Source organism: Diplodia seriata (assembly GCF_021436955.1).
Source record: "Diplodia seriata strain FDS-637 chromosome Unknown scaffold_11, whole genome shotgun sequence".
NCBI classification, from domain to species: Eukaryota; Fungi; Ascomycota; class Dothideomycetes; order Botryosphaeriales; family Botryosphaeriaceae; genus Diplodia; species Diplodia seriata.
In genome coordinates, this window is record NW_027117318.1 from 269,115 (window position 1) to 289,135 (window position 20,021).

A 20,021-nucleotide genomic window follows, 5' to 3' on the forward strand; every position below is an offset into this window, starting at 1 on the left:
GCCGCCTTAGGCACGCGCGTCCGTGACGGCATCGCGTCCCTTCCGTCATCGCGTCCGCCCACGCGTGTGCCTGGCGCGTCTCCATGAATTTCATTCCAGCGCGCCGCGCTTCACCATTGCTGCGTATCACCACTCAACCCATCTTGCACCTCGCACGCCTAGTATGTCTGAATTCACCCACGACCCTTCCGCCACGCCTTCCCTGTCCCACGACCCTCCATCTCTGCCCTCCTCTCCGGTAGGACTCCTTGGCGTCCACCTGCAGCTCAAGATGTGCGGGCGTATGCCGATTGGCGCGACTAGCTTCTCATGGGTAGCCAATATCTTGCAGTCTCACGCATCCGGTTTCAGCATCGTCTCGTCCGTTATGCGCAAGAGCTGCTGGATCGGATCCGGGGATCTAGAGCATTGATTGCCTTATGCGTCGCGTCTCGTCTACGTCGTGCCGTCGACCACTGCTGGCGAATGCTCCCACTTGACCACGGCCCTTGGCGTCGAGATCGAACCGCCTTCTGACAAGCCTCACAGCACCGCAAGCGCACGAAGCACATTGAGCCAGAACCGTCGCTCGCTTCCGCTACCACCGCCACAAGCGCGCTCCACGCCTCAACAGCAGCCGCCGGCGACGAATCCGGTACCGCAACTCCCACGCCCATCGCAATGTCCACCACTACTGCCGCCCCGGCCCCAGCGCCTGAATCGACGACCATGCAGGTCGAGCTGCTGTCGGAGAACGCCAAAGCCCCAACCAAGGGCTCCGCCTTCGCCGCCGGTCACGATCTCTACAGCGCCGCCGACACGGTCATCCCCGCGCGCAAGTGGGCGCTGGTCCCTACCGACATCAAGATCTCGGTACCGGCTGGAACCTGTACGTCACAATTCCCTGATCGGTCCTCGCCCGTTTTATTACCTTCCCCTTTTTCCTTCAGCCGCACATCTCCTTCCCCTTTTCGCCGCCCAATCATGCTCGCTTCCCTACCCCTTTCTGAATCATCATTGCCAACCGCAATGTACTGAAGCGCCCGCTAACACCTAATCAGACGGCCGTGTTGCCCCTCGCTCTGGCCTTGCCTACAAGCATGGCATTGACACCCTCGCCGGTGTCATTGACGCCGACTACCGCGGCCCGGTCGGCGTGCTTCTCGCCAACCTGTCTGATGCCGACTTCGAGGTCAAGAAGCACGACCGCATCGCGCAGCTCGTCATTGAGAAGTGCGTTATGGCCGACGTGGCCGTTGTCGAGAAGATCGAGGACACGGTCCGCGGTGCTGGCGGCTTTGGCAGCACGGGTGGCTTCGGCGCCAAGAACGGTGCTTGAAATTGGAGTGGAGAAAAAACAAAAAAAACTGATGAGAAGCTGGGCGAAAGAAAGCTAAGCCAGTTCAATATGTGTTCTAAAATGGCGTTTTACCAAGGGCATGGGCCAGAGCTACGCTGGGGTATCACCACGTGCTAAGGATAGGGCAGGTTTCGATGAATTCAGGTCATGAGAAAAAAGAGCCCCGCATGGGCATTGCGGAAGAAAACTGGAGAACAATATACCAACACAGTCTACGTCTATCTACAGTTTATTTTTCTACCCGCGCCTGACCAGAATCGTCCGCGCTATTGAATCCACCTCAACGCCCCTCCCTCCCTCTCATCTATACGCCGTCTCCACCTGCACGGCACCCGCACTCGCACCCACACCCAAGTCCGTCACGCCCAACTCATCCGGCTGGGGCTTGCCCGCCTCAACATCCCATCCCTGCACCTCGACCGCCCTCGCAACGAACCTATCCCTCTCCTCCTCGCCCCCCAGCAGCAGCAGATCCCCCACATTCCTTACCACCTGCACCTCGCTCGCCCGCATGCGCCTCAGGTGGCGCTTGAACGCGCGCTCGCGCGCCGCCTCGCTACCAACCTCATCACGCTCCTCGCACGGCGCGCGGCCCTCCTCGGCGTCCAGCCGCGCCATCTCGTCCTCGCACGCCGCCGCCGTCTTGCCCAGCACCGCGTGCATGCTCTGCAGCACCCTCTCCGCCGCGCGCGCCAGCGGCAGCCGCGCGGGCTCGACGTCGTCGGCGCTCTTCCAGCTTGGCTGCCCCAGCAACGTCCCGCCGTTCGTTCCTTCTTCCCGCTCTTCCGCGCACGCCTCGCGCAGCCGCGCCACCGTCAGCGCGGCGAACATGTCGCCCGTCCCAGAAAAGAAGTGCGGGAAGGCGGGCGCGTCGAGCCGGAAGAGGCGCGGCGCGTGTGTGCTGGTCGCCGTCGAGCCGACGACGGTGAGGTGCGTGGGGTTGTCGGGCGCGGACGCCGGCAGGATGGTGTGGTCGTCGGCAGGCGAGAGGCGCAGCGAGGTGATGATGATGTGCGGGATGTGGTAGGTCTGGTGCAGGCGTTGGATGGCGGTGGCGAGGGTGGTGAGGTTGGTGATTTTGGTGTCGGAGAGGAGTCTTTTTCCGGGTTAGTTTGGTGGTGGTGGTGGTGAATTCGATGCGTTTTTGTTGTTGCAGGGGTTTCGGGTGAGTGGGTGGCTGGCTGGGTGGGTGGAAAGTAGGAGGGGGGATCTTTTCTTACTCGGCCTCGAACTGGTTCGGCAGGATGAGGTCGGCCTCGCGCAGCAGCGCCTTGTACTGCGGGATCTCGTCTTCGGGGACGTAGCACCGTCCCTGGTCGCCCATGACGGGGTCCAACACTGCCAATCCGTCAGCCACCTCTCTCGCACCACCACCCCCGAAGTATGACTCCCAACCCCTCTCGAATCATGACCAACACCCAAACGTACCCCAGAAGAAGCTCCCCGGCTTGACCGAGGCGTTGAGCCTCAAATCCCGCCCGATCTTGCCCACCGCCTGCACCGCCTCGGCGCTGGGCATGTATCCGGACAGCAGGACGTCGAAGTTGTTCAGGTCTGACTGCTTCAGGCCCTCGTAGAGCTCGAGGATCTCATCCGCCGTCGTCTTGCGGCCCTTGACCTGCTTGTACGCCGTGTGGTTGCCTGTGCGACGACGGCATCGGTAACGTGTAAGCAATGGGTTCGGTTCGTGTGCAAAAGAGTCATAGCGATCGTGAGGTCGGTCGGGGTGGGCTGATGACTGACTGTAGTGGACCGTGTTGATGGCGGATACTTCGCACCCGAGTGCTTGCATGATGAAGGTCGCCATCTTGTTCCCGACGTAGCTACATGGTCGCGCGACGTCTTAGTATGCGGTCGAGCGCGGGTGCGCGGTGACTTCGACTCACCCATGGACGACCTGTCGGACGGCGGCGCGCGCGATCAGCCATTGTTTTTGAGAGCTGACGAGATGCTTACATGGCTAGCGATCGCGAGGACGTGAGTCTCTGGTATCGAGGGTTCTCGGGACATGTTTGCACAAGGATCGAACGAGATATGCAAGAAAAGTAAGATGTGGGATCTGGCGGATTGGAATTTCTTGCGCCTTATCTGCGCGACACACGCACAGTGACGTGTGGGGCTACCCCGCGATACCCGGCCCGCGCCTGGAATTGGACCGAATCGCTGTCGAAAAGATGTCCCACCCGCATATCGTCGAATGAAATGAAGAAATGAAAAGCCCACCGTTTTTGCACCTAGAACATGTCGTCTAACCTCGCCATTTTGCCCGGAACGATCTGCAACCCAACCCATGCACCCTTGCAGTATTCCTACACTTGCTGATATCATCGTGTTTATTATTCGTGAACCCTGCGATAGCCAACATGCAACTAAATTTACTCCTCGTCGCCGATCTAATATTTCCATCAGCATGCGATCATAATCTCGGGTGCATGTGCGACTTACCTTGGGCGCGAGGTAGAATCTCAGGTAGCTGTTGTTCGAAAGCGAGTACTCGACCAGCAGCGGCACCTCATTCGACAGGCAAAGCCTGACCTTGGACGACAAGCCGGTGGCGGCGGTGAAGTTGGACAGGTACTTGAGAGAGAAGGTCAGGGACACGGGCTCCGACAGATCGATCTCCACGTTGTTCTCGTCCTTCTCGACATCAGTGTGCGGGCGCAGGGTAACCGAGCCGGAGCCAATGTCGCCCTGGCACGAGAACTTGACACCCTCCTTGGTGCACTCAATGGCCACTACGCGCCGTCAGCTTGTGTTTTGTATCGGGGATCGTTCGTGTCATACCGGACTCAGAAAGGGCCATCAGGTCCCTGGTGATCCTCTGAAACTCGCCGGAAGGCATGGAGATGGTGGCAGCGTAGTCGGTCTCAGGAATACCCAAGTGCTCCTGGTCGATATCCATGAGCTTGATATCGTACTCGCTGATCCTATCGCTCTGGGCGCTCTCGAAGGTGAAGTTGACGACATCGGGAGCATCCTCGGCCTTGAGGGTGAGGATATCCTCGTTTTGTGCGCAGCGGAGGACCTTGGTGAGCGAGGTCAAGTTGATGCCGAGGGCAATGTTTCTGTCGCAGCGGAAGGGCGAGAAGCTCTCGGATTTGAGCATCATCGACACGAGGGCAACGTGGGAGTTGTCCATGGCCTGCAGGGCAATGCCCGAGTCATTGCAGTCGAAGTTGCAATCCTGAACCAGGTTCTTGATAGCATCGACGACCTGGAGCAGAGTCAGCTTGGCATATGGGCGACATGGGCAAGCGACGGACCTTCTTCAGCAGGTTGGCCTGCTCTAGACGCGCCTCAAGCACTGTAAGACGTCAGCGACAGCTCTGCGGGGTCGCGGGAAAGATGCAGCGTACTCTTGACGGTATGTGGCGGAAGGGATGATGAAAGGGTCCTAAAACACGAATTGGGGTATCGCTGAAGGTGAGCACGGGTTGCAGGCTTTGGGCGGCGCAAGAGGTGGTGTGGTTGAAGCAGTGGAGCTGCGCTGCCTGGAGACGAGACCTGGGCTTTTTACGCGGCGCGTGGACGCGACATGACGCGCCAGGCGCCAGCCCGCGTGTCCACTGGAAGGAATCGGCGAAACTCGCTGCCGCCGCCGCTCTCGATCCTCCACCACAACCTCTTCTCCGCCCATCCGTCCAGAAATGATGGGATTTGGACGGGCCTCTGCTCATGGCGCATGGAACCTGCTCTCCATCTCCGCAGACCCAGAGAACGCAGCGCATTTTTCGGGAAAGCACTCTCTTGGTCCGTGCGCAGCACTCCAGCCTCAGGCACAATCCATCCGGGACCCTGAACCACAATGCTCAACAGCCTTCATTGGATCTTCTGTCTTCGTGATTGCAATGCCACAAACTAGAACTAAGCCTCATGCAGGAATTGGTGTGTGCAATGCACGAGCTCCATCACCCGATCGCTACCATTGAACTACTGACCAGACCCTGTGTGGCCATGAGTCTTCTGTATCTGCATCACGGCCAGCAGAACACGCGCCTCGGTCCCTTTCCCTGTCCTTCTACGTGACGCTCTCAAGACGCGTCTGTTTTCCATAAATCTGCTCTCTCCCGAAACCTCAAGTCATCAACCAACCCTTTGTCTCAACACCGCGCTCTTTATCGACGCGCTTCTATTCTCAGACCCGCATACAAAGAAGCGACACCAACAAAGCTCTTGTACGCAAGATAAATCCCCCGCGCTCCCACGACCATGAGCCTCAACTGCTCATCCACGTTCGCTGGCAGCTTCGAGTCCTTCTAACAACTACGCAGGACGTAGACAACACTGTCGCATATTCCCCTTCAAGCCATCCGTGCCGGCCGCAAGCTACCATACATCAAGTCTCCATCCATCGCTCGCAAAGAAGGCGGCGCCAGCTAACCCCCCTCCAAGCCCCGTCCGACACCACAACCATGCAGTCGTCCACCAGCAGCACCACCGTCAAGAAAAGCCCGGCCTTCGCCCGCAAGCTGGCGCACCTGCGGCTCAGCATCGCGCCCATCTACCCGCTGCCGGACGGGCCGCCGCACCGCGACTTCCCGGCGACGATGCTGCAGTTCCACCTGCTGACGGAGGCGCAGCTGGACGCGCTGGCGCGCTACTACTCGCAGAGCGCGCCCGACGAGTGGACGGGCCAGTACCCGGCCGCCATGGGCTGGGACGCCGACTTCCTCGCCGACCCGGCCCTGGCCGACGCCGACCGCGTCCGCATCAAGCTGCGCAAGTTTGGCCGGTTCGTCGGCCTGCGCGGCTGCGACACGCCCGTCGACGAGACGCTCGCCCAGCTCCGCTTTGCTGAGGCTCGCCTTGAGCGCGAGATTGAGCAGGCAAAGGACGCCGAGCGCGCCCGGGACAAGCTGTGGAGGCGCTGGCACGGTGTCTAGGCGCGCGTGTGCTGGCCCGACCTTCTTGTCTCCTGCGGCCACGTGGGTGGTTTGCTTGGGCCGTGGGTGTTTGTTCTTTGTTGGGAGGCCCTTGTTCTGTCCAACTTCTTTTCAGCCATTGTCTCGGCTTTCACACAGCGTTCTTTCTTCCATCGGCATCAACGTCCTAGCGGCATTGTCAGCGTCTTGTCTCGGCATGGGACCTTTGCGTTGACCACGGAGTACTCTTTGCTTTACTTGCACAGCTTCATAGAATGATCCAACACCCATGAATTTCTTTCAATGTTCGCTGATGAGAGTGAAGTGAGTGGCGACCTGGCAGCTTTGACGGTGATAGAAGGACCTTCCGCTGTCACAGATGCCATTTCAGAGTGAAGTATCGTCCAGGGCCACCGTCATGAGCACCGCGTGACTCGAGGCTTGCCTTGAGCCCTGGACTTCCCATCTCGGAAAAACTGGTACATATGAGCTTGGCTACACGATGGGCTTTGCCGCGTGTTCATGCAATGAGCAGTACCGAGCTTGAGAATATAAGCCATACATCTCACTTGTCGGTTTGGCAAGCTGGCTTGCTACAAGTGCTTATGATCGCTACAGCCGTTTCTTTCCTCATCACTACAAACTCTGGCGCTTGCCAGGCGCGTTCTGCTTTAGTCTGCGAAGCTCTTGAAGCACTCCGTGGAGCTGATGCGCATCATTTTACAAGAATGATGATGAGTACAAAGTTGGGGCCTGGGTGGTGATTGACATTCATCTGTCTCGATGCCTGGGATCCCTGCATGGAGAAAGCACCCGTGGGAGGCGGGAAATGGGGGAAGGAAACGCCCACGAACAAGTAAGTGGTTATCGTATGTTGCAGCAGCTGGAATATGCGGAGTAATAGATTGTTCTCACTTCAGAACAGCATCTGGTACAGATACAAGAATTCTCTTCACGCTCAGGGTGCTGTTATATCCGGTTCGCCACCTTCCGCTTCCACAGCGAAAAGTCTGTGCTTATCGGATTCACGTGTGATAGAACCGCCCCAAAGGTCTGTCCCGGTGACCACGAGTTGCTTTATCGTTATTTTGCATCGTGGCAGCAGCGTGTATCCAAGACTGGGTCATACAAAAAGCTGACATTCTCTCAGTGCCTCACTAAGACCTGAAGAAAGTCATTCCTAATGCCGTTGTCCATTTTTTTGACACAATGTCTCAGAAACGTGACTTCCTCGCGGCGGGGTTGGGTTTGTTGCGTCCGGCTGGAGGCTGCCATGAGAAAGCGCTTACCAAGGCTTTGCAGCATCAAAAAGAAATGATGGGCAACGTCTACGGTGTATCATGCTGAGATGTAGCACGTAATGATATCGTAGGCTCGTAGCTCACGCGAAAGCTGTGGCCCGTATTGGTGTCGGAAGGAGTGATTATTCAGATTGTTGCTTCGTCCAGATGGTTAGCGAAAACGATGCAATACTTAACATAGATATTTGTGGGGCTTCGGTTGCAGGCAATACGGCAGCTGCAGGCAATACGGCGGCTGCAGGCAGCTCGGTCCAATCATTGCAGGTCTTGGTTTTGCCTGGGTCTTTGGGGGCCAACACACAGCCTTGCTGACGCATGGAATTCCAGCCAGGCTGGAAGGATTCCTGGGCACGCATGACGCCCCGCAGCCGCCGTGGTTTAAAATAGGAGCACCAGCCACCTGCGCTCTTGCCATATTTCTTCCTCTTCAGTCGCATCAGAGTGGCCCGGAAGATGAACTGGGATGCTATATACTCGCTCGTTGGGCCGTTCATCTGGCTTCTGCTCCTTTTCGGCCCAACCCTCTTCTACGTATACGCCGCATCCGAGGCGCACGTCCGCCTGAAACGTCACCAAGCGCGGTGCACATGGATGGCCGTCCTTGCCGGCCCGCTGTTGGCAGTTGGAGATATCTCTCGCCGCTTCGCCGGCCACCCAATAATAAGTCCGCGTCGTGAGACGGTGTGGGCGACGAACGCCTTCGTCGAGTACGTACACGCCGCCTTCCACCTGATCATAGCAAAATCTAACCTTCTCGGCACGATAGCGTGGGAGTCTTCTGTTTCATGCAGGCCGCCTTCATCGCCTTCACCCGCCTTGTCTTTTACACGCAACCGCCCGGCCCCAACGCCGTTTTCCACACGCCGCGCTTCGTCCGCGTAGGCTACGTGCTGCTCGGCCTCAGTGCCGCCGTTGTCCTCTTCTTCTTTTGGCCGCAGCAGCGCTACTACGCCCCGTATCTGACCTTCCCCTTCTGCCTCTATTTCCTGGCTATTCACTTGATCAAGAGGCGCCAAATCGCCGAAGGGGCTCGCCTGAAGCAGCAGACCACGCCTCTCGGCCCCAGCGATCCGGGTCAATGGAAGAGCCTCTATTCTGCAACCTTGCGGATATCCATCATCCTGACGGTTAGTTCCAGTGCTATCTACTTGACATGTATGAACGGTTCGCTGACAGCTGAACTCGATGCAAGGTTCGATCCGTGTATGGCATGTGGGCTGCACACGTGGGTGATTTTTACTACATTGCAGATCTCTTTCTCCTCATCCGTAAGCACCATTTCTGTCTTCCACCCATATGTACTATCTGACTGGTGCTCTTTGACAGTGTGCTACTGGACATTCAACCGCAACCATCCAGGCTTTTACCTTCCACGAGAGTTCACTGTGGGCCTATACCATGGCCAGGAGAAGGAGAAGAACGAGTCTGGCTCTGTCCAAATACCACTGGAGTCTGTTTGAACGCTTGTCTGTTATCATTGTGAGGCTTTGAGCATATTGCTCTTGCTCTTCCCACACCCGGAGATGAAGCTGAAGACAACGGCTACCACGGAACCTTTTCCCCAATGTAGCGTTCACGCTAAGCTCTAGAAGTTGTAATTGAGAGACATATAGGATTCACGTGCCTTTCTTTGTGCTTCGACATCTCCCTTTTCCGTATTGACCTATACGAACAAGGGCCGAGTCGTGATATATCGGAGCAGAAGGGCCATTTCCACTTTGGATACGGACAGGAAAACAACACAAGTGAGCAGTGGAACTCTTGTTGCAGATTTTTATTCGAGCATTGCATCGCAGGTACAGGATTCCGTGGCCCAGCCAGCCAACACTTCATTTCGCACCAGGGTCACACCTCGCCGTGACGCTCCCACTTGCCGGAAGTCATAATTTAGACGCAACACTCTTTGTCCTGGCTTTTACGGTTTGCTACAATGCTAATTCACATACAGTAGTAATGAACTCACGATCAGTACACTACGATCATGTCGGAGTTGGGCAGCATGGATGGAACGTGGTGAAGATGATCATTATTACCTGCTGATAGAGCTTGTTGGTGCCTACCTGAACGGGTATCTACGCTATGCAGCGCAAATCTTCTTGGACCCATCTCCCGCCCCGAAGTGCGACGGTGTCTATTGCCACACAGACACCAAAAGTAACCGAGGTCAGTGAATGGTTCCTTTTGGCGAAGCGTCGCTGTTACTCAGAACCCTCGAAAAGGAATACTTACTTTTATACCTCTGCCCGGGTGAGCTCAGCCATTGATATTAGTCCTTCCTCGTGATACCAAGTATATGGTCTGATCAGCAAATTGTTCAGCCCCCGTGCTACAACGTCCGCATGAGCACATTTCAGCTTCTCGCATGACACTTCGTTCCATATAAGTATAACTAGATACTTAATTTGAGATGATGGACTATCTATCATCAAAGGCGCCTTCAGAGGACCGCTCCAATTTCACGTTCAACTCTACTCCACCTTTTGACTTCACCTTTTGACTACCTTGTTGTGCGACTGAATTCCGCACGAGAACCACTGCTAATATGGCACAGGAGCATTTTATCGAGATGCTCGTTAAGCGCAGCAAGAACATTACCCTTGGCCGCGTCGATCCGAGCTCTCCCTTCCACCCCGAGTGGGCCCGCAACGCTTTCTACTGCCCGGTTGCAGACCCCGACGACGCCGTCAGAGTGCTACAAAAGAAGCTCAACCATGAAGTGGTTTTGATGATCCTCATCATCATGCAGTCAAACTGCTCTTCATCATTCGCGCTCAATGCTGACGATCGTCATGACATTCAAAACTAATGTAGAGCGCCGAACCGCCCGCTTTATCGCCGCCCGTGGGCACTTCCAGTTTTGTCGTAAATCAAGCGGAGGAAGAAACAGAACAACGAGTATCTGGGAGCGCTCTGGCAACGCAATAGTGCAAGACCAAAGTTCGCTTCTGGCTCAATGAATTCGTTCACGCCGAGTCCACACCCGCCTTTTGTGTCTCAAAAACCTCCTTCCAGTCCCATGAGCGGCAGCCAAAGCAGCAGCAGCAGGCCGGCCTCCGAACCCCAACTCTTCGGCACACGGCCATCACAGCAACGTGACCACGCTACACCACCCGGGTCCACGCACACGCGGACACGCTCTCTTTCCTTCCTCCCGCATCTTTAAAAGCCTTCGTCCTCACGCAACCTAGTATCTTCCATTCTTAACGAGCAGAACAGCTTGCGAGTACATTATAGAGCAAAGCGGGAATTGGAATGGTAGGACTTGACTCCCGCCCTCCCTCGCTCCGACGCATGACCCATATCCCAACTTGGCCGATCTCCAATTCGCGCATCTAAGACCACGGCACGCATACTGAAGCTCGCTGATCAAAGTTCCTTCATGCTGCTTACTCACAATTCTACTTGCTGGCGGTCTCCATCCACTACGGACAACGTTGCCCACCCGCTCGCTCCCCCGAACTGAAGATTTCGTAGCTGTGGATAGAAAAACCAGACGAGCGGAAACAGTGTGCGATTTCTGTGTGCTGGTTCCTCAGTCACCATGCCAAGAAACGCACGATGAACCTCGAAGTAGAGAGAGAAAGAAAGGAGACGGCAACACCGCCCACCCTCATATACCCCACTCACCACACACGTCCCCAAGTCCCGCCCGTCAAAGAAGGAAGCAAATTGCGCACGAGACATCGCCACGGACGGGAACTGCCAATCCCTCGCACGAAGTGACCGATCCACCCCACCCACTCACTCACTTCCCAAACCGCACTTCGACCAATCCACTTCCCACCAAGCCCACTTTCCAAGCTCTACAGGAAAGAGGACGCTACTGCGGCCGTTGCCGATACTACAGCAGTAAAATCTCTCTCTCTCTCGCTCTCTCTCTCTCTCTCTCTCTCTCTCTCTCTCTCTCTCTCTCTCTCTCTCCCTCCCTCTCTCTCCAGCCACTCTCAAATCGACACTCGAGCAGCCGTTCGAACCGGGGGCAATGGCACGCACAAACAGACCCACCCGGTGTGGAAAAAGATTATCATCTGCGCATGAATTGGGCCATGTATATCAATTGATGCCAATCTTCATCACCATCACTATCACATCAACATCAACAGCAACAAACAACGATGAAACCACAAAAAAAAAAAAAAAGGCCAGGCCAGGCCAAGCCCAGCCGACGAAAACAATCAATCCAACTTCGTCGCGCGTGCGCGCGCCTAACGCCTCTCTCACACTTTTTTTCTCTTTCTCCGCGCGCACAAACAAAAAAGTGGCCAAGTCAGTAAAGCGGGGTGGATAAAAGTTTTCTTTTTGTTCCTTTTTTTTTCTTTACTTCTCCGAAAGACAGGGTATATATGGGGACAGCGAGAACAAAAAAAGGCAAGCAGGCAGGAGGAGGAGGAGGAAGAGGATGATGACGATAGATACGAGTAGAATGGGGGGAAGGGAAACAAGCTGCTGTTTGTCGCGCACTTTCTTCTTTCTCCACTCCAACCGCGGGGGGAAACAAAAAACTGATGAGCATCGTCTAATAAGTGTGGCAATTAACCCCCACGGTGAAACCATTCCCCCCCCTTTCCCCTTTCCCTCCCCTCCAGCCAAGACCCCCGAAAAAAGTGAGATCCATGCCCAGCCTTGGCGTAGGGCGACGGATAATGCCGGAAACGTGGTCGGAAGAAGGCGTCCACGGGTAGGTAAGCTTCCGATGTTCTCCTCGCGCCAGTTCATGCATGAAGCTCGTAAATCAAGTGGAGGAGCTGCCATCAACATCATGTGTCGGCCATGAAGTATTTTTTGTTGGATCCAGATTCAGGAGGCTACTTGTACGCAATAACCGAGGCGTTTGTCGAAAAGCCCATCCTTGTCCAGGGAAAGCAGGAGCAAGCGACGTCATTAGACTGCTTGTCCAACGATTTCTTTTAATAGAGACCGGTATCAGTTCTCGCGGATATCGAGTTGAACAGGAAGAGGGATTGGGCACCTGTGAGAAACTCCTCGCTGTGATTTTCGAAAAGAGGTCCAAAGTCAGCACGCCGTCCAATCCAAAAGATAGCAAACTGGGTCCACTCACAAACTAAGAGTGATATATCCATCACGGTCCTCGTCATACTTCTTGAACACGTCCGTCATGCGTTTCAAACTGATGCAAGCCTGCACGAACAAATCGAAGCCGATGGCGTTCTGATTGCGGCGGTCGTACGTCCGGAACAAAATCGTGACGAACTGCGGGCTAAGCCTGTACCCGAACGCCACCAACGCATCCGCGAACTCGTTGAACGAGATGGCGCCGCTGCGGTCCGTGTCGAAGCGGTCGAAAAGCTGGCGCCAGGCGGCGAGGAAGGCCCAAAGCCCACTACATGATAGCTCGTGTCAGAAGGGGGGAACGAGACATCATACAACCGAGAGGAAACGTGATCGGCGTACCAGAATTCTTCGAAGTTAATGGTGCCAGAGCGGTCCGTGTCGAACATTCTGTTTTTCAAACGGTCCCCGTCAGCTCCTCCATGCCCAAGTTTTAGCAGACAAAGCCAGCTCGCTTTCCCACTCGCAGAGGAGGGGGAAAAACGAGCCTCCAGCATTCAACCATACCTGATCATCATCCGCACCGTGTGCGAGTCGAACGTCGTCCAGTCGCCATTGACCAGCGCCGAGCCGAGCTCCCTCTCGCTGAGCTGCCCGCTGCGGTTCTTGTCGACCGCGGCGAAGAGGCGCCACAGCGCGTCGCGGTCGTTGGGGTCGCGCGGGGGCGCCGGCGTCGGCGGCGGGCGAGCCGACGGGCTCAGCTGCGGGCGGCCGTGGTTGAAGCTGTTGGGCGCGGGCGCCGCGCCGTAGTTCTGCGGCGGCGGCGACGCGTAGCCGCCAACGCTGCCGCCGCCGGGGTGGCCGTGGCTCGGCGGGGGAGGAGGCCCGCCGCCGAAGCGCGGGCTGTGCTGGCGGCCGTCGTTGTAGTAGGAGCCGCCGCCGTGGCTGGGCAGTGGGGGCGGCGGCTTGTTGTAGTCGGCGGGCCCGGTGGGGCGCGGCGACGAGTATGAAGGGCGTGGGGAGATGCGCTGGTGCTGGGCCTGAGACAGCATGGCGGCCGCCTGCAGGAAGATGGACTCGGTCAGTATCGAGGCGCGGGGCTGCGGGGGAGGAGCTGGAGCGGACCTGGTCAGGTTCGGCGTGCGCGGGCAGCGCGTCCGGGTTGTAGCCCTTGTTGTAGGCCATGGTATGCGTGCTGTGAAGGTGGAGGGGCGGCGTTCGGAAAGGGACTCGGGCGGAGGAGGGGTATTTGAGGCAAGAGCGCGTCCTTTGGGCTTCCTTGGTTCTTGACAGCCCCGTGCGGCTGAACGGTGTGTCCGGTGCGGTTGGCGGCAAGTCACACGGTGAAGCGGCGGCGCAAACAGGCGAGTCAATGGGCGTCAGTGGAGATCACACTCCGGGAACAGCTGGCGAAGGAACGGATGGCGCGCTCGGTGCGAATATTCTGGTCGATCAGGGATAACGTTAGTGGGCAGCGGCAACGACAGCGGTCGACGGCGTTTGGTGGGGTCGGGCGCGCAGGGCAGGACGGCACCTGCGCGATTCAGTCGCTGTTGGGCGCCTTTGACGTCGTCAACTTCGCAGCCGCAACGCGAATACGATCAGGCCCGGTGGAGGTCTGTGGCTGCAACGCTCTGTTCGGCAGACTCGGGTAGCCTCCGCAACCGTCTCTCGCTCGGTCCTATATAGAAATCCCTTCTTCCTTCGCGTCAGCCTCAACTGGCCATGTCAGCGGGCGTTGGCGTTGCCAAAGGCGTCATCCCGTCCAAACCGACGGCTGCCTACATAGCCCCACGACGCGTGTTCGCCATCAGATTCATGGCGCGGGAAAGCTAGCGAGAAACAGGAGCAATCTTGGTCAAGAACGCGTCCGCGACGCCCCAGCCCCGCCGAGCGAGTCCGTCCGTTTAACTCCGAGTATGTCAAATACGTCCAACTGCTTGACGACAAGTCATCTGGATTCGTCTCGCGCCAATCCAGACGAGAAGTGCAGGGCACATGCTCAATCCATCAGCTCGACAATGCAGTTGGTACATTTACTAATATGATTATCAATCTTGCATGAAAGCCACCTTGTGTTCTTGCAATCAAAACGATGGAGTGTAGAAGCGAACCCGCGTATTTCAGGTGAGCTATCTACACACATTTCTTATAAACGAAAAACAGACCAAAGCAAAACGAGCAAGCCAACCTCCCTGGTAGACTGGCAGAACAACCACACCTAGGATCGCCGCCAAACACCAGCAAGAAAATCGGGGACAAACGCCTCAAACCCGCCCACCTCAACGCACTGCACATCGTGCCAGGAAAAGAAGGACTAGAAATCCGTCGTCATCCCCCAAGGGATTCGAGAAGAAGGCGAAGGAGAGAACGAGTGTCGAAACCTCAGGGTATCCAGGAGCAGAGAGCAACTAAAACCGTATAGCGCGCAAAAAGGGTATGGGAAGAAGTGAAAACGATAAACCACCGTGCATAGTACAATCGAGGGCGAGCCAAGACAATCTAAACAACATCCACATGCCAGACGACTTTTGAACCCCCCCACGGAATTTGACCGACGTGGAAAATGAGAGAAGATGACAAAAGAATAAGATTTCACAAAATGGATGCTGTCGAGCAAAGAATTGGTGTTCAAGTTTTCACCCGTTTGCTTGTTCCACCGTCGGAACCTTCGGACGTCTTGCGCTTCCTCTCCTCTGGATCATCCCGGAAGCTTGGCCCGTTTTGCACCACCGGCGTCTGGAACGTCAACGGGCTGGGCAGCATGTTTGACGAATTGTTGCCGAAGCCCCACTCCGGATAAAAGCTCGACGGCGACGGTAGTAGATCGCCAGTCATGAAGCGGCTCGGAAGTGCCGAAACTGGCGTCTCCATGGTTTCGTTCCGATTGTGTTGCGACGAGTTGTTGTTTGCGTTGTTGACTGGAGGAGCGGGTCTAGCAAATGGGTTTGGTGGCCCGGTTGCTCCAGCGCTAAGTAGAGCACTGGCACTGGGTGACGGCGGAGGTAAAACTACACCGGAAGCATTCGACGTTTCTTTGCTGCCTCTCGCTGGAGTGGGTCCTGTTGTGCTGTAATCCTTGGGAGAACCAGAAGCATGCGTATTCTCGGCCTCCGAGTGCTCATCGGGAATCTGCACCTTGAGTCGAGGACGCTTGGCATCAGTGGCTACACTGCTGGTTCGTGTGGGAGGCGGAATGGTTGGCAGCGACGAGGTAGACGCGGTTCTTTGCGGTTGATTCGGGAGAGACGTAGGAGTGGGTTGCTGCGGTGAAGCGTGATTGTGTTTTCCAACTGATGCAACATCAATGGACTGCGGTCGTTCCATGATGGGTGCCGGTTCAGCTTTCATTGGTTCCGCTGTTGTCGTGCTAGGCCCCCAATGTTGGGCAAGTAGTGATCTACTATCATCGATTGGGGTGAAAATGCTCTGGTTCCTGGCGGCTGCGTTGAGAGGTTTGGGTTGCGGCATCGGCGGGCTCTGGAAGTTGTGCTGTTCAGGCTGCGGAGGCGAGGGGACTACAGAGGCTTGACGCGGCGGTTCCTGTGGAGCCTGAGAGAAGGCTGGGGGCATTGACTGTCTGCGCTGTTCTTGCATATATACTTGTTGGACCTGAGCATGCGGAGGCGGGTGCGAGTAGGCGGCTTGCGGCGGGTGCGGTGGATGCGACGGATGCGGGGGACCTGGAGGGCCTTGCGGCGGCATACCCTGGGCCGGTCCTGTGTAAAATGGCGGGTTCGGTCTATACGCATAACCGTTCTGCGGCGGAGGGGCGGGCTGAGGGGGGTACGGTTGAGGAGGGGCAAGATTCGAGCTCGGCCGACGAACGTGCGCGCGGGAATTCGGGCGGGAGATGTTCTGAGGCTGGGGAGAGGCGCGGTGGTGGAAAGGCATGCCGTTCGGTATGGGTGGTGAGCCGGATGGCGTCGCATGGCGGATGTGCTGGAATTGCTGGTTCTGTAGAGGGTGAGGCATCATCATGGGATGCTCCGGTGGCGAGCGCGAGCCTGGTTGTTGCGTGTGCGCGTCGTCTTCGCCCTCCTCATCCTCATCTCCTTCAGCTTTGCCCATGAAGTCTTCAGGACCCTTATGTTCATGTGCGCCGCCATACTGAATGCACGTTAGCAGTTGCGGGACAAGATTCGGGACGGTAAGGTGCAAAAGACTCGATGCCTCGTGAATGACACCCGCTCCCCATGCAGGCAGTCGAAGGAAATATCCGGACGTAGATGTGCGTTTGTAAACGGTACAAATCCATCCAGACATAGCATTCAACTACCCATGGAGGTAGGGTGCATTGCGGCTCGACTCCTTTGCAACCCGCCGTGGGAGCGCTACGCACATATTGGTATCTCCCGATGGTTTCGTGGATGTCGCCAGATGAAAACTCGTATAACTTCTTGTTGTGACCGAAAATGATGACGGCGACGTCAACAGAGCACAAGACGGAGAGCTCGTGCGCCTTCTTGAACAGGCCGCCCTTGCGCTTGAGAAAGGTGCTGTGGAGTGGCGGGTTAGCGTGCGCACGCGATTGAAACCATTGTTCCAGGCGGGACGGGTACGTACACAGAGCGGTTCCTGTCGTCCTTGATGGCTTTGATCTCGATCTTTCGGCGACCCATGGTGATGCGACAACGATTACCGGGGGCGCATGGAACGCGGACGCGTGGTGGAGGCGGATTCGAGGGCTCGCGGCGACGGGCGACGCGTCTTGGCGGAGGGCAGGTCGAGGCCGAGGGCGCTTTGTTCGTGGGGGGAGACGCACGGGGTCCGAGTCGGGGTCCGACGGCAGTGGCGACCGTTATGTATGCGCGAAGCTGGGGGGGATCGCGGGCGCGATGGGTGGTGGTGGGATGCGGCTCTCGAGCAAGGCCGGTGACAAGAGCAGCTCAGGTTTCGCGGCGGGTCTTGCTTCTATTAATAAATTAGAGGGAGAGAGTGCGCCGAGCCGTCGGACATGGCACGCACACGCTTCGTGGCCTAGCCCGGCTCCCAATCAGGCGAATTTGCGGCAATTATTGGATCCTTGGCAGTGCTAGGCCGCGACGAGGCAATTATGCGGCAATCGGCGCTGCGAGCGCGCTGCCTCGCTCGCGCTCCACTGGCACGCGACTTTAGCCGGACGGAACCAATATTGCTGATAGGGGCTGTACCGTGGTGCAGCGCTGCCATGTCTCGCGCGACGGCAGCTGGCTGGCCGCGACGCAGCAGGGTCGGGCGCGCGGGCGGGGCACACTGGACCTGAAGCACCTATTAGCCGACAGGAAATGACGATGGACGGAATAGGACAAGGCCCCTGAAGCCGGAGCATCTCTATGCCATGCTGACATACCACCGCGGCCAAGGCAACCGGCGACGTAGTGCAACCTTCCGCCTGCTGCTTCTTCAGGCAAGCCTCCACCCTTGCGCGCGCCGCTCGCCAATCACCCGCCCGCCCGTTTCAGCAGCCCGAGCCCTCGTCCATACCGCTGCCCCGCCCTCCAGCACCAGCACCAGCACCAGCACCAGCACAACGGGGCATGGGCGAGCCTGCGCCTTCGCAGACAGCTGCGCGCCTTCATGGACAGCTGCGCGCCGCAGGAACGGGCGCGAACGGTGCGGGCGGCCGTCAGAACCTTCAGCAAAAAACGGCCCCGAGTGACGTGCAGATGAGACAGGCTCCTCGAGGAGCGGCGGCGGCGGGCGGCCATCGATAAGGTCCGCCCATCTGGGATCGATAGTGTTTAGCGTGGCCTGCAAGCGGGAGCGATACACGATCCGTTCTCCGCGGATGTGGCTGGAGACCCTCTGGCGCTTAGAGTCTCTAAAAATAACTCGCCCGCGCCAGCGACACCACCTCTGTCTGCCTGCGATCAGATCGCGAGCCAGCCTGCCGGAACAGCATGACGGAGCGCTCCATGACCGCAACCTCCTCGTACGATGCCCTGCTAACCGATGCTGCATCGTCGCAGCCGAGCTGAGAACTCCCCCACAGCCCGGCCTAAACCACATCGCGGAATCTGTTCTTTAGATAACTCTATCCAGCCCAATGCCGTCGGCTGGCCCTTCCTTGCGCTTCCAAACGCCCCGCTGAACAGCATGCCGGTACCAGGTACAGCCGCGGGCCGCAGCCGTTGAAGCACTGTACCAGCCCGGCCGGGATACAGCTCTGCTATGCCGTCATCACGACTCTCCTCCCACCCTGCATGCACACAGCCCACGGATCCATTCACCACCGCTGCAGCGCGTTGCGTGGAGCTTCTGCGGCTGATCCGACCGGCAGCAACCGCACAATTACAGGCCAGCCTTGCGTTCGGACGAGCAGCCACCCGCCGTTGGTCGTTTTGAACAGAATCACCGGCCTTGGCCTGCTCCGTATCCAATGGGCCCTGGATGCTGACACGCTGCCTTCGTGCCGGTAGACACGTCCGCATTTGTCATGACTGACGACTGTTGCCGAAGTGGAGCTGAAGGGGTACGAAGAATTGCTGCAGACCGATGATATCTCATGCTGAGTCATGCATAGGACGAGGCATTGCTTCTGGAAAAGGAAGAGTAAAGCTTCAGTCCGATCGGGATCGTTCCAGAAGCCAAGGAACCCTGCACCCCCGATGCTTCAGCTGCCCATTGTTGCCGTAATTTCGACGTCGCCCTGGCCATAGTGAACTGCACCGACACCTTCACAACCACCTTGCTCCCCATCATGAACGCTGGCGAAACGCTTCCACTCCCGGTCTCCGCTCAGAGCCACATGGTGAGGCTATGCTGGATGGTACAAAGAACAGAGCATGCGCCCACCAGCACCAGCACCAGCGTCATGGTAACGTATCACAAATCGAACGAGCTCAGAGACGAGTAGGCCGCCGCGGCTGCGGCCGCCCGGTCTCGCGCTGGGCGGGTGCGGTTTCGCGCGTCTGCGCCTCGTTCATCCATGCCAATGCCAGTGCCCCGGGCTCCCCTCCCCTTCCCCTTCCCCCTTCCCCTCCTCGGCCGCTGTCAACTACTGATGAGCCCCAGCCTGGATTACCGTTGCCGCTGAAACAGTAAGAGCCGCGCAGCGGCGATCTGCGGCGCAGGGCCCGCGTAACTGCCCATCCTCCCCTCTTTTTTGGGGCGCACGCGCACATGCATCATCAGCCACTTCGACGATGACACAATATCACTGGGGGCGAGCGGAAGGAGGGCGGGGGGAACGGGTAACAATCGGCCAACGGCGCGGCGGCGGCGGCGCGAGGCGGCGCGTGGGCGATCATCGTGTGTTTCTAGCCTCGTTCTTTTCTTTCTTTTCCTTCCGCATGACCCTCGTGTTGTGGTGGTGTGGGGAAAAGGAAGAAAGAAGAAGAAGAATGGGGGCGGGGCGGCGGCGACACCGCTTCTGCCTTGCACCCGCGCGCGCGCGGCGAAATCCGCCTCGTTGTTGCTTTCCAACCCCACCGTACTTATTATTTGCTATCGATATAGTTGATAGACGCTCTCTTCTCGATGGCTCAGCGGAACGCCTGAAGGCAATTGGCGCCAAAGCGGCTATCC

The 20,021-nt window shown here is 57.5% G+C and overlaps 4 protein-coding genes across 4 annotated transcripts; 1 reads left to right on the plus strand and 3 right to left on the minus strand.

Annotated features, from left to right (window-relative positions):
- Window positions 1–2,555: 2,555 nt before the first annotated feature.
- POL30_1 (proliferating cell nuclear antigen) lies at window positions 2,556–3,131 on the minus strand (the record flags this gene model as incomplete). Its single annotated transcript, XM_066781204.1, has 3 exons — window positions 2,556–2,677; window positions 2,768–2,980; window positions 3,083–3,131. 3 exons carry the CDS (start codon window positions 3,129–3,131, stop codon window positions 2,556–2,558), a joined length of 384 nt encoding a protein of 127 aa, XP_066628206.1.
- Window positions 3,132–3,714: 583 nt separating this feature from the next.
- POL30_2 (proliferating cell nuclear antigen) lies at window positions 3,715–5,295 on the minus strand (the record flags this gene model as incomplete). The annotated part of the gene is made up of 5 exons (XM_066781205.1): window positions 3,715–3,732; window positions 3,785–4,074; window positions 4,124–4,553; window positions 4,603–4,643; window positions 5,274–5,295. 5 exons carry the CDS (start codon window positions 5,293–5,295, stop codon window positions 3,715–3,717), a joined length of 801 nt encoding a protein of 266 aa, XP_066628207.1.
- A 456-nt stretch (window positions 5,296–5,751) lies between these two features.
- On the plus strand, window positions 5,752–6,222 carry SLS55_009812 (uncharacterized protein; the record flags this gene model as incomplete). The annotated part of the gene is made up of 1 exon (XM_066781206.1): window positions 5,752–6,222. One exon carries the CDS (start codon window positions 5,752–5,754, stop codon window positions 6,220–6,222), a length of 471 nt encoding a protein of 156 aa, XP_066628208.1.
- Window positions 6,223–12,557: 6,335 nt separating this feature from the next.
- Window positions 12,558–13,697, minus strand: SLS55_009813 (uncharacterized protein; the record flags this gene model as incomplete). Its single annotated transcript, XM_066781207.1, has 4 exons — window positions 12,558–12,843; window positions 12,915–12,962; window positions 13,080–13,612; window positions 13,638–13,697. 4 exons carry the CDS (start codon window positions 13,695–13,697, stop codon window positions 12,558–12,560), a joined length of 927 nt encoding a protein of 308 aa, XP_066628209.1.
- Between the last annotated feature and the right edge of the window lie 6,324 nt (window positions 13,698–20,021).